Below are 12994 nucleotides of genomic sequence, written 5' to 3'. Positions count from 1 at the left end.
GGCCTCCTCCTCTCCAGCTGCTTCTTAATCGTTCCTTCCCCCATGTTTAATCAACCCTTTTAATTACGAATATTATGAATTTGTGCGTGGCGCGTGTCGTCATGAATTGATATTTTGATGAGGGTGAGGGCGCCTCAGAATGCCCCGCGAGATATTTTTGTTGCTGCAAGGGCCTCCCCCTGTTGGTGTAGGGAGGAATTTCCCTTGTAGTATATTTCATTTTATCGCAACTTCTCTATTTCCTTCATTCGTCTTGTCTAACTTCGCCGTATTTCTTTTGATGTTGTTATATTTGCCGTCTGACCTTCCATGCAGGTAAAAAGAATGAGGGTAGGGGGTAACCCTTATATTAAGAACGCAGTGAGTTCAATTCCCAGGGGTTGTGACCCCTGAGATCTTGTTCTCCAAGTACTGCCTGCTTCGTGAATATATTGGGGCATGATCATGCTCGATCTCCAATATCGTAAAGAGTCTTTAAATTCCCCTAAGTAATATGTAGCTTAATGGATTTTAGCTTGGCTTTAACTTGGGCGATTAGTGAAGAAGACCATCTTAAGACTTAGAGGGGTTTACTCCCCCCTAGTTAACTTGGGAATAACTTGCTTAAGCCCCAGTTTGTATGTGAGCTTGTCAGCGATGCCTCACGCATAAGCCTCAAGCGTAAGCCCTGAGAGAAAGCTTTGAGCGTGAGCCTTAAGGGTAATCCTCACCCGTAAGCCTTGATGTAATTCCGCAAAGTAAGCCTTGATGTAATTCCGCAAAGTAAGCCTTGATGTAATTCTACAAAGTAAGCCCTAGTGCTTCGAGAAATTTTACACCCCGAAGGGCTTTGGTAAGCCTGAGCCTTGAAAGCTGTGATAGGCTTTAAACCTTGAAGGGCTACTGTAAGCCCAAAACCTTGCAAGCTTGAAACGCTTGAAACCTTGAAAGCTTTGATAAGCTTTAGCCTTGGAAGCCTTGATAGGCTTTAAATCTTGAAGGGCTACTGTAAGCCCAAAACCTTGCAAGCTCGAAAAGCTTGAAACCTTGATAGGATTTAAACCTTGAAGGGCTTTAAACCTTGAAGGGCTTTAAACCTTGAAGGGCTACTGTAAGCCCAAAATATTGCAAGCTTGAAATGCTTGAAACCTTGAAAGCTTTGATAAGCTTTAGCCTTGAAAGCCTTGATAGGCTTTAAACCATGAAGGGCTACTGTAAGCCCAAAACCTTGCAAGCTTGAAACCTTGAAAGCTTTGAGAAGCTTTAGCCTTGAAAGCCTTGATGGGCTTTAAACCTTGAAGGGCTACTATAAGCCCAAAACCTTGTAAGCTTGAAAAGCTTGATACCTTGAAAGCTTTGATAAGCTTTAGCCTTGAAAGCCTTGATAGGCTTTAAACCTTGAAGGGCTACTGTAAGCCCAAAACCTTGCAAGCTTGAAAAGCTTGAAACCTTAAAAGCTTTGATAAGCTTTAGCCTTGAAAGCCTTGATAGGCTTTAAACCTTGAAGGGCTACTGTAAGCCCAAAACCTTTCAAGCTTAAAAAGCTTGAAACCTTGAAAGCTTTGATAAGCTTGAGCCTTCCGATTAGTGCAGCCATGTGGTTGAGTTGTATTTCCCAAGTTTCAATGTTATCGATTTCCAATTTTTTTTGGATCTTAAGACAAGTAATATTAATAATATGCCTACTACCCCCCGAGTTCTTTAGCATAATTATAATTATGGTGGAGAACTAGATGTAATTGAAGCCCTAAACACTTTTTAAAGCCTACATGAAGCATTTAATTAACAATCATGGTAAGCAAGCAAGGATGTACAAGATTTTTGTAATGAAAAGCTGCAAAATTTTATTGAATCACATGGTGAAAAGTTGACATAGCATAATTTTGGGGGGTGTAAAGACACCACCCCCCGAGCATCCTAGCAAATAAAGCAAATAGTAGCCTGATAATTTTCCTAAAAGCATAGCGACTACAACTAATAAACCGCCTTTATTGTCTTGACCCCCAAAGCCGAAGACTACAGAAATACTACCCGGGTGAAGCTACTGGTAATACCTCTTTAAGTGTTGGACGTTCCAAGCCCGTTGTATGAGTCTTCCGTCCATGTCGGTAAGGTGATAGGTTCCTTCCCAAAGCACTGTCTTGATGATATTTGGGCCTTCCCATTTTTCTCCGAAGGCCCCATGAGCAGGAACCCTCATGTTTGGCATCATTTTCCTTAGAACCAGGTCTCCCGTTCTGAGGGGTCGGGCCCTCACCTTCTTATCAAAATATTTACGGGTCCTTTGTTGATATGCAGCAAGTCTCAACTGGGCCGTATCCCTTACTTCTTCAATCAAGTCTAGGTATAGCCTGTGGTTGACTTCATCATTCTCAGGGTCATAGTTTTCCCTTCGAAAGGACCTTGCTCCAACTTCCACGGGATATATGGCTTCACACCCGTATGTTAGGGTGAACGGGGTTTCGCCGGTAGTAGACCTTGGAGTGGTATTGTAAGACCACAACACCGTTGGAAGTTCTTCCGGCCAACAACCCTTTTTCTCTTCTAGTTTGGCTTTCAGGGTGTGCTTGATAATTTATTTACGGCCTCCGTCTGACCGTTACTCTGAGGATGGCACACTGCGGAAAATCCTTTCTTTATGCCAAGATGTTCACAGAAATTTATCATCTCCTGGCTGTCAAATTGCTTCCCATTGTCTGATATGAGCTTGTAAGGTACCCCGTATCAACAGACGATTGCTCGATAAACGAAGTCTACCAGCTTCCTTGCAGTGATGGAAGCCAGGGGTTCAGATTCGGCCCACTTAGTGAAGTAATCTACAGCGACAACTGCATATTTCACCCCTATTTTTCTTTTAGGCAACTCTCCAATCAGGTCTATACCCCAAACAGCAAACGGCCAGGGGCTTGTCAAGGTCTTTAGGGGTACTGCTGGGTTCTTATTTGTATTAGAGAACCTTTGGCAGCTGTCACAGGCCTTGGCGAAGGCATGAGCATCCTTGTAGAGGGTAGGCTAGTAGTAGCCTTGACGAAGAATTATGTGGGCGAGGGAGGCACCCCCCGAGTGATTTCCACAAATTCCTTCATGCACCTCGCGCATAATGTACTCACATCTTATCCCAGCAACACATCTGAGGAGGGGTCGATTGAACCCCTTTTTGTAAAGAATTCCATCATAAATCACATACTGGGCTGCCTTGTATCTCAATTTTCTGGCCTCATCTTTTTCTGCAGGCAGGGTTCCGTTGGCTAAGTATTCCTGCATTGGAGTTGTCCAAAGGTCAGATTCTTCAACCTCAACATCTAGGACTTCAATCATGGGGATGCTAGGCTGATATTGGATTTCGAGGGGGATTACCCCAAGCATATGCGCATCCCTTTGCGATCCTAGCTTAGCCAGGGCATCTGCATCTGCGTTATCAGACCTTGGTATCTGCTCTAGCTTGATCTCTCTGAATTTCCCAATTAATTCCTGGGCATACCGCATGTAAAGATCGGTACGGGGACCTCTAGCTTGGAAGCCTCCTCGGATGTGCCAGACTACCAACATTGAATCACTATAAACGTTTATATTTTCCACCTTCATCTCCAAGGCTAGCTTCAGCCCCGCTATTAGGGATTCATACTCCGCGTCATTGTTGGTGGCTTTAAAGTCGAAGTGAATGGAGCTTTGCAGCTTATGGCCTTCCACACTGACTAAGACAATGCTAGCCCCGGCCCCATTTCCATTGACAGCCCCATCGACGTACAAGTTCCACCAAGGGGAACAATTCTCGGGTATGGCTATTGGAGACTGAGGTTCAGGTACGCATTCCATCCCTTCAACATCAAAAGTGGGTGGAAATTCCAAGATAAAGTCAGCTAGCGCTTGCCCTTTGATGGCGGTTCTTGGCTTGTACTCTATATCATATTGGCCTAGCTCGACTGCCCATTTCATGATCCTTCCAGAGGCTTCGGGCTTGTGTAGCACTTGTCTGAGAGGGAAGGATGTTCGCACTTCAATCTTGTGAGCCTGGAAGTAAGGCCTTAGTTTACGGGCAGCCGAAATTAGTGTGTAGGCTAACTTCTCCATGTTTGAGTAGCGGGTTTCAGCGTCGAGCAGTCTTTTGCTCACGTAATATACTAGCTGTTGGGCTTGCTCTTCCTCCTCGATCAGGACAACGCTAATTGAGAACTCGGAAACCCCTAGGTAAAGAATTAAGGCCTCACCCTTCGTTGGTTTTGCCAACAGTGGCGGGCTCCCAAGTTGCTCCTTCAGCTTTAGGAAGGCGGCCTCGCATTCTGTTGTCCATTCAAATTTTTGCCCCTTTTTTATGGCTGCAAAAAATTCTCTACATTTGTCTGAGGACTTCGAGATAAACCGGTTTGGGGCGGCGACCCGGCCTGTAAGGCATTGCACCTCCTTTACATTCCTAGGGGACCTCATTTCAATTAAGGCCTTGATCTTCACAGGGTTAGCTTCGATTCTCCTGTGATTGACAATGAAGCCCAGGAACTTGCCAGACTCAACCCCGAATACGCATTTTTGGGGATTCGACTTCATCCTGTAATCCCTTAGTATGTCAAACATCTCTGATAAGTGTGTCACATGATCATAAGCTTCCTTTGATTTGACCAGCATGTCATCCACATATACTTCCATTGTTTTCCCAATGTGGTCCTTAAACATCTTGTTGACCAGCCTTTGATAAGTAGCCCCAGCATTCAACAAACCGAACGGCATCCCAATATAGCAATAGAGCCCCCTGTCAGTGATAAAGGAGGTATGTTCCTGATCTGTATCGAACATGGGGATTTGGTTATAGCCCGAGTAAGCGTCCATGAAGCTTAACAGTGCATGCCTAGCAGTGGAATCCACCAATTGGTCAATTCGTGGAAGCGGGAAGTTGTCCTTAGGGCAAGCCTTGTTCAGATCAGTGAAGTCTATGCATGTTCTCCACTTTCCGTTGGGTTTCTTCACCAATACTGGGTTTGCTAGCCGTGTAGGGTAGAAGGCTTCTTTCACTAATCCTGCCTTCAACAATCGGTCTACCTCTTCTTAAAGGGCGGTAGCCCTTTCCCCGGTAATTGGCCTTCTCTTTTGTCTGACTCTCTTTTTGTCTAGGTCAATATTGAGATGGTGGTACATGACTTCTGGGTGAATCCTGATCATATCCGAATGGTTCCAAGCAAAGACGTCCAGATTATTCTTTAAGAATGCGGCCAGGGTTTCCCTTAGGTCCGGCACCAATTGCTCCCATATTTTTAGTTCTTTAGAGGGGTCGGACTCATCCAACAAGATGGACAGGGTATCCCCAGCTGCTCCAGTGTTCACCTGGGTTTCCGGCATCCTTGGGTCAAGGTCGATCTCAACGGTAACCTCTTTGTTGCCACCCTCTTGGGGTTGCGCACCCAGGATTCATGAACAGGAAGTCGTGTCCAGTTTCTAAGTTGATAGGTTACCATAGCACTGTTGAAGTCACAAGGTGCCTCGCACTTATTTCCTTCTGTTTGATTCTGGAGCTGCTTTCGTCTAGCCCCTTCAGAATCACTGTCAGTAACATCTTCCACAATCCCTTCGACCAGGGTTTCAGCTGTATCAATATTTTTTACTAGAGGCGCATTCGTGAGGGTAAGCCCTTCATGCATGGCATGTGAGGCTTCCAGATATGGGTCTTCCCCCGGGTGCTGCACAATGACCACCATGTTGCAGGTCTCTTCCACAAATTTTATCAGAACTTTTCCCTGAGCCTTAGATTCGGGTTCCTCCTCTATCTCCACTTGCTTGTAACAGCTTTCGGGGATGTCTCTGTCCATTAATTGGATTTCTTTGCTGGCCTTCACTGCGGATTTCAAAGCCCTGCTATAGCATTCTTGGGAGTCAGCCTGACATCCTCGCACACATCCTACTCCATTAGGGGTTGGGAACTTCATTGACAAGTGGTAGATTGAGGTTACGATCCGCATGTCTCTTAAGATAGGTTTGCCCAGGATCCCGTTATAGGAGATGTCCTCATTCACTATCATGAACTCTGCAACTTGAGTGGCAGCCAGTGGTTCCATCCCTAGGGTGATTGAGAGCTTTACCCTTCCAACAATTTGGACAACATTTCCTGTGAAACCATATAGTTCGTTATAGCAGGCCATCATGTCTTTGTCTGCCATTTTCATTCTTTGGTACGCACTGTAGGCCAGGATATTGACAGAGCTTCCGTTGTCTACGAGAAGCCTGTGCACATTGACATTTCCAATCATGGCTGTTACCACCAGGGCATCGCTATGAGGATGGTGTACCGCACGTGCATCCCCCTCAGTAAAGGTAATGTCCATGGTCTCCTCTTTGAACATTTTGGGAAGCCTTTCAGACAGATGGCACACATTGGTTAAGGGCGGCCCTCGGGCTTCCCGCACATATCTCTACATAGCACTGCGTCCCTGGCCTCCCACGAAGGGTCCCCCGATGATCATTCGGACACTGCCAGCCCGAGTGTTGCGGTTGGCTTCCTGATTACTTGTCCTTTCAGCTTTCTTTTCTTTATACTTTTTAGCCTCTTGGGCTACAAACTCTGTCAAGTATCCGGTTCTAATGAGATCTTCTATGTGGTCCTTGAGATGCACACATTCCGCTGTGTCATGCCCATTCAAGTCGTGGAAAGCACAATATTTCCCCTGGTCTTTCTTTCCAGGGGGTCCATTTCGAAAGGGCTCGCGGAAGAGTATCGCCTTGTCTCCAACCTCGAAAATATGATCTATGGGAGCTGTCAGAGGCGTGTATTCATGGTACCTTGCCTCTCTTGTCTTCCTCATCGTTAGCCTTGACTTGTCGAAGCCTTGCGTGCTGGTTGTATTCACAGTAATGGATGAGGTTTTGCCGTCTCGGCTCGAGGACTTCTCACCAGTAGGCCTTATATAGGGGTTCCTCTTATAGGTGTTCCTCCTATCTAGGCTGTAAGACCTGTCTCTCTTGTTTTTCCAGCTACTACGGCTTTCAGACTTCGACTCCTTCTTAAGCTTGGCTAGAGATTCCTCGATCACCTTATGGGGTTCTGCCCTAGCAAAGAAGTCATCCAGGGTTTCGGGCTCCCGTCCTTGCAACTCCTTCCAGAAGTCTGTTCCAGGCCTTACCCTTACTATCAAAAAATTTTTTAGGGTTTCCTTTGATGTTGGCCTGACACGGGGCACCTCTGAGTTGAAGCGTTTGAAATACTCTCTTAGTGTTTCGTGCTCCTTCTTCTTAATATTAGCTAGAGTGTTGGCAGGTGGGGCATAAGTAACGGAAGCCCGGAATTGTCCCACAAACAGCTCACTCATTTTCCTCCAAGAGCTGATAAAATTAGCAGGAAGCCTCTTGAACCAGTGGTGAGCATCATCCCTGAGGGTGGCAGCCAATAAGCGACATTTTGTGAGGTCTGGAATCTGGTAGACCTCTATTTCAGTGTCAAACTGGCTAAGATACTCCACGGGATCCGTGGTTCCGTTAAATCGCACGTCGCCAACCCCCCTGTAGATACGCGGTAGGGGTGACTCCCTAACCCTTTTGGTGAAGGGTGACTTGACGGTAAGCTCGGCTTTCGATTTTTTATCGGCCTTCACCTTCTTTAAGGCTTCCAGCAGCTCTTTCATCTTGCACTTATCACCTCGTCACCAAGTGCAACCTCGTAGTCACCATCCAGGGGTTGATCTTTCTTCTTGCTTATTTCCTCATCATTGTGCGACCCTGAGCTTTCCTCATCATCATGAATGGAGATAACTTTTGACAGCCTTTGGTTTTTATCTTTTGACCGAGTTTCAGACACAGGCTTCTCCTATCTTTGGCCGGGAGAAGCCCTGCGTTGCGACCCTTCAGGTTCATCCCCGTTAGGGGCCTTGTTGCCAAGCGTGTGCCGCAAGTCTTGCTCGGTCAGTTTTCTTTTAAGGTGATCGAACACACTAGCAGCCTGTGAGTGTTCTCCATCATTCACCTCAGGGTTAGCTTCTTTCTCAGGGTTGCCACCCTCCTTCCTGCCGCCTTCTCCATCAAAATATAGCTTGGTGGGAGTCACCTTGCTAGCCTTTTTCGACCTTGCCGACTTTCTTTTCAAGGAGGCAATCCTCCTACTCATTCTCTTCATTTTTGCTTTCATCTCCTCGCTTTTCAATTCTCCGCTCGGAACGTCGCTTTCATCTTGCGTAGCGCCTTCCGGTGTGTTGGGATTTTCTGGGTTTTCGGGAATTTCTGACATCTCTCCTCTCTAAGATCAGTAACCCCCTCCTTCTAGCGCCAAAAAATGTTGTGAGAGGAATTGATACAACACCCCCAGAACCGTATAGCACAATTATAGGGATATCTATTACAACTACGAAAATCACGGCTAGCTCTTAGGGGCTACCGTTAACATAAACAAAAGAAAAAAAAAATGTGTTTAAGGGCTGAGCTTGCAAAGAACAAACAACGAGGCCGGAATTGTGGAATTCCGTCCTGCAATTGCCCAGAAATATACGTCACAAAGGTTACACGTGCCTCTCTTTAGAGTGTAGAGCTCGTGAGTTTATGAATCCGAATTCCGTCCCTTTGCAAGGTGCCTACATACCCTATTTATAGGGATCAAGCCCATGTAGTTCTCGATTTAGGACTCAGAAGAGATAAGCTCTTATCCCCTCTTGTTTAGGATAAAACAACTTCCTCTTGTAGGTCTCTAGCGGTATCTCACTCCAAGTAGGTCACTTGAAGCCTTCATCTTGCATGATTATCCGAGTTATTCATGAATTATCTTCCTATATCGTAATTATCTCCAAAATAAGCATGATTATCCTTTAAGTGGTGGATAAATAACAGCCGATATACTCCCAATCCACCTCCAATTCGTCCTCCTAGAAAGAAGGAAGAAGAGTCCTGCTTAAAGTCTGCCTGCCGTTCTGCCCAGGCGGCGGAAGCCCTGCCAGCAGAATCCCCTAACTGCAGCCCTGTAGCTGCAAGCTAGGATGTACTTAGTGGTAACCCCTAGCAGAGGTAACCCCTAAAGCGCTCTCAAGTGCAACCCCATCCTGATGGCAGCCTCCATTATGCTTCCAGTGCGAGTCCGTATGCCCCCTTGTGTGCCTTCCATGGTTCACCCAGCCATGGTGAAGCCCAATACCACACACTAAACAACTCCAGTAAGCCCAAATAATATGATGGGCTATAAAATAAGCCCAAGAAGATTTTATGGCACAACAATTATATATTAATATAATTTTATGATTTCCATTACTACAATTATATATTAATCATAACTATTTACTACAATTTCCATTACTACAATTTCCAGAAATCATATAGCAAGCCATCAGTTCCACTTAATCAGTGCTTTAATCTTGGTGAACAATCATAAAATATTCTCTGATGTGCAGCATGTACAGAAAAGTATATGCAGTATGCTAAATGCCCAAATCCACCCACAAAAAAATACCATATATAAAATTAAATTAAGAATTATTATTATTATATATATATATAATTAATTTTATTTGGTTCGGTTCGGTTTATGTTCGGTTTTAAAAATTTGAAAACCAAACTGTAACTATATTATTGGTTCGGTTTTCATTCGGTTTGGTTATTAAACGATTCGGTTTTTAGTGATGCGGTTTTGTTAGATTTTTTATGGTTTCGGTTTTTTGGTTCGGTTTTGCTCATTCCTAATAGGCGTTTCGAACAAACGAATAAGGGTAACTACAAATAAGCGTGTAGTTAGGCAGAAAAGTGCACATGACTTGTTCTCTTTTCTTTTATTCTAGTTTAATTAATATATATGGTCATGCAAGATAACTTAACACTAAATAGTAGCTAGCTTTGATTGAGTCAAGATTGCTGAACGAATCAACGAATCACTCGAATCAACTATTTTATTTTGCTTTAATTAATTAACCTGCTTTGCTGCTGCTTTTGATTGTTCAATCGAAAGAATTTTATTTTATTTTGACTTCTTTTAATTACAAAATAAAAAATTTATTTACAAAAAAATATTTAATTAAATTAAACTGAAACATACAATAAAAAAATTAAAAAAAACTGAACTGCCCAACCCGTGAACCCATGAATCGGTTTACGGGTTCACTGGCTGGGACTCGGCCCAGAACCGGCCCGGCCCGCGTAAACAAGCGGGCCGGTTACGAATCATGCGGCTGTAGCTCGGAACGCAGGTAACTCGCCCCGGCCCGCTTCGGACCGCCCGAGTGGCCATCAGCAAGGTTTTCGCATTCAGCTTCTAGAGATTCTAAAATCGAAATTTTAAAAAATTCACCATCAAAGCTAGAATCGATTCGTGACTGATGAACATCCGATAAATATTCATAATTGTCTACGTTGGTTGTGTTCGGAGTTTAATTCTCCTTATTGGATTCAATATATCTTGGTCTTTTCCTGTACTTAAAGAAGAAATTAGGCTGATGCATTCAGTTCCCATGGCAGCAATGCAAACTCTATGATGGAGCTAGCCAAATGAGTGGTTTCGAACCGCTCGTTCGGAACGGGCCCGCCTAAAAATTTGTTAAAATTTGACTCGGGACGAGTTTGATTCGGCTCGGCCCGGCTCGTTAAATATTACAAATCGAATATCATCGGTATATAAAACACCGGAACTGGCTCGCGAATCAACGAGTCGTACACATCAGCTGAAGCATGTGAACAACGGGCGGTTCGAACGAACGAATCAAAGTAACTCGCCAACGAATCAAGGTGACTACAGATATGCGTGTAGTTGAGGAAGAAAAGTGCGCATGGCTGGTCCTCTTTTCTTTTATTCGAGTTTAATTAATATATATGGTCATTTCAGATGACTTAACACTAAATAGTGGCTAGCTCTGATTGAGTCAAGTTTGCCGAACGAATGACTCGAATTAACGAATCACTCGAATCAACTATTTTATTCTAGTTTAATTAATTCACTTGATTTGCTGCTGCTTCTGATTGTTAAATCCAAAGAATTTTTTTTATTTTGACTTCTTTTATTTACAAAATAAGAAATTATTTACAAAAAAATATATTTGATTAAATTAAATAGAAATATAAAATAAAAATATTTAAAAAAATGAACCGCCCCAACCCGTTAACCCGCGAATCGGTTCACGGGTTCACTGGCTGGGGCTCGGCCCAGAACCAGACCGGCCCGCGTAAACAAGCGGGCCGGTTACGAATCATGCGGCTGTAACTCGGACCGCTGGCAACTCGACCCGGCATGCTTCGGACCGCCCGAGTTGCTAGCAGCAGGATTTTCGCATTCCGCTTCTAAAAATTTTAAAACGAAATTTTAGAAAATTAACTATCAAAGCTAGAATCGATTTGTGACTGATGTACATCTGGTAATTTTTCATGATTGTCTACGTTGGATGCATGTGTTAGGAGTATAATTCTGCCTTTTCGATTCAATATATCTTGGTCTTTTACCGTACTTAAGGAAAAATTTAGGCTGATGCATTCAGTTCCCACGACAGCAATGCATACTCTGCGATAGAGCTAGCCAAATGAGCGGTTTCGAACCGCTCGTTCAGAACCGACCCGCCTCAAAATTCGTCGAAATTAAACTCGAGACATGTTTGATTCGGCCCTGCCCGGCTCGTAAAGTATTTCGAATCGAATACGAATCAGTATGTAAGAAATGAGAACCGGCCCATGAATCAACGAGTCGTACACGTCAGGTGAAGCATGTGAACAACGGCCGGTTCGAACAAACGAATCAAAGTAACTCGCCAACGAATCAAGGTAACTACAAATATGCGTGTAGTTGAGGAAGAAAAATGCACATGGATTGTCCTCTTTTCTTTTATCCTAGTTTAATTAATATATATGGTCATTTAAAGTAACTTAACACTAAATAGCACTCCCTCCGTCCCATAATACTTTTCCCACTTCCCTTTAAGGCAATTCAAAATACTTTTTTCATTTTTATTTTGGGCCACTGAATATAACTTTTTTATATACATATGTCTGGGCAATTTTACACAGCCGTTAAAAAAACAAAAGAACGTACATCACCCCCACCTACCCCATTAATCATTCTTCCCTTTCTCTCGTTTCTGCCTTTTCTCTATTTCTTGTTCATTTCTTCGAGCCTTATCCCCTTTTAATCATCATAAATATGAGTACTCACTGTGGATTTTCAAACTCAGATAATGAATCCGCTAATTCGGTCGATTATGCTTGCTCCGATCCCGATCACTGTGACAAAGGTGTTGATTGCGATGGAGATCACATGTATAGTCATGAAACTGCTGGATTGAAAGGAGGACAAGCTCATTTTTTTGAATCGGCTAACAAATCAGAAGCGACTGTAGATAAGTCTGAGGTTGAATATAATGATCCTCCGTCCCCTCCTGTTTCGGATCAAGTTAAAGTGTTTCCCATAATTGTTCAAGATCCGTGGAACGATGAGTCTGATGACTCCAGTGCAGAGGCTGATACAAAGGATGCATGCTCCCACTCCTGATTGTAAAGGGATCTTCTCCAAAAATCTCACTTTTTGGTAGTTTTCATGATTTTTTGCATTTTTTCTTGATGGTGATCTTGATATGTGTTGTGATTTATATGAAGGGGTGTAAATCGTATGATTTTTATATATGAGAATTGAGAATTAGTGATTCTTATTAATGGGTGCCTCATAAGTTGAATCAGATGCTGGGTTGTCTGTTTTTAAGTTTAATTTTACAGCTTTGGGAATGATTCTAGGTTTCAAAGTTTAATTAGTGATTTTTTTTGATTAAATTGTTGTATACTTATAGTTTACCCTCAAGTAGAGCTGGCCACTTGTATGAGTTTAATCTGAATCCGTTAGTTGATTTCGTTTGATTTTAAGTTTGATGTTAGTATGTGTTGATGTATTTTATATGTGATGTAAAATGACAATTTTGTTTGCCGCTTCATCCCCCACTTAATATACAGACCTGATCATTTTGGTTTTGAGTTTTTTCTTGTAAAAGTTGTGTTATATGTATCTCTTTGTAGTTCTGGACTTTCGGGGTTGAATTTGGTTCTAGCTGAATCAGTAGTATGTGTAAGTTATGTTTCCAATTGATATCTGTTACTC

The 12994-nt window shown here is 43.3% G+C and overlaps 2 protein-coding genes across 2 annotated transcripts; both read right to left on the bottom strand.

Moving 5' to 3' along the window:
* Positions 1–2991: 2991 nt before the first annotated feature.
* LOC135147887 (uncharacterized) lies at positions 2992–6287 on the bottom strand. Its single transcript, XM_064081923.1, has 2 exons — positions 5421–6287; positions 2992–4992 (listed from the first exon to the last, which is right to left on the bottom strand). Exons 1-2 carry the CDS (start codon positions 6285–6287, stop codon positions 2992–2994), a joined length of 2868 nt encoding a protein of 955 aa, XP_063937993.1.
* Positions 6288–6374: 87 nt separating this feature from the next.
* LOC135147886 (uncharacterized) lies at positions 6375–7580 on the bottom strand. The gene has a single exon (XM_064081922.1). The coding sequence runs from the start codon at positions 7578–7580 to the stop codon at positions 6375–6377; it is 1206 nt and encodes a 401-aa protein (XP_063937992.1).
* Positions 7581–12994: the final 5414 nt, after the last annotated feature.

This window comes from Daucus carota, chromosome 7 (genome assembly GCF_001625215.2).
Source record: "Daucus carota subsp. sativus chromosome 7, DH1 v3.0, whole genome shotgun sequence".
Lineage (NCBI taxonomy): Eukaryota > Viridiplantae > Streptophyta > Magnoliopsida > Apiales > Apiaceae > Daucus > Daucus carota.
The sequence above is the reverse complement of the archived record's forward strand: the minus strand, read 5'-3'. Positions and strand labels throughout refer to the sequence as shown.

What these genes read in the sequence shown, in the direction of transcription:
- LOC135147887 (XM_064081923.1), bottom strand. Translation starts at nt 6,287, where the DNA reads ATGGACATTACCTTTACTGAGGGGGATGCACGTGCGGTACACCATCCT. An exon ending in GTGACTTCAACAGTGCTATG is followed by an intron (nt 4,993 to 5,420) that starts GTAACCTATCAA and finishes CGATTGTTGAAG; the next exon opens with GCAGGATTAGTGAAAGAAGC.
- LOC135147886 (XM_064081922.1), bottom strand. Translation starts at nt 7,580, where the DNA reads ATGAAAGAGCTGCTGGAAGCCTTAAAGAAGGTGAAGGCCGATAAAAAA.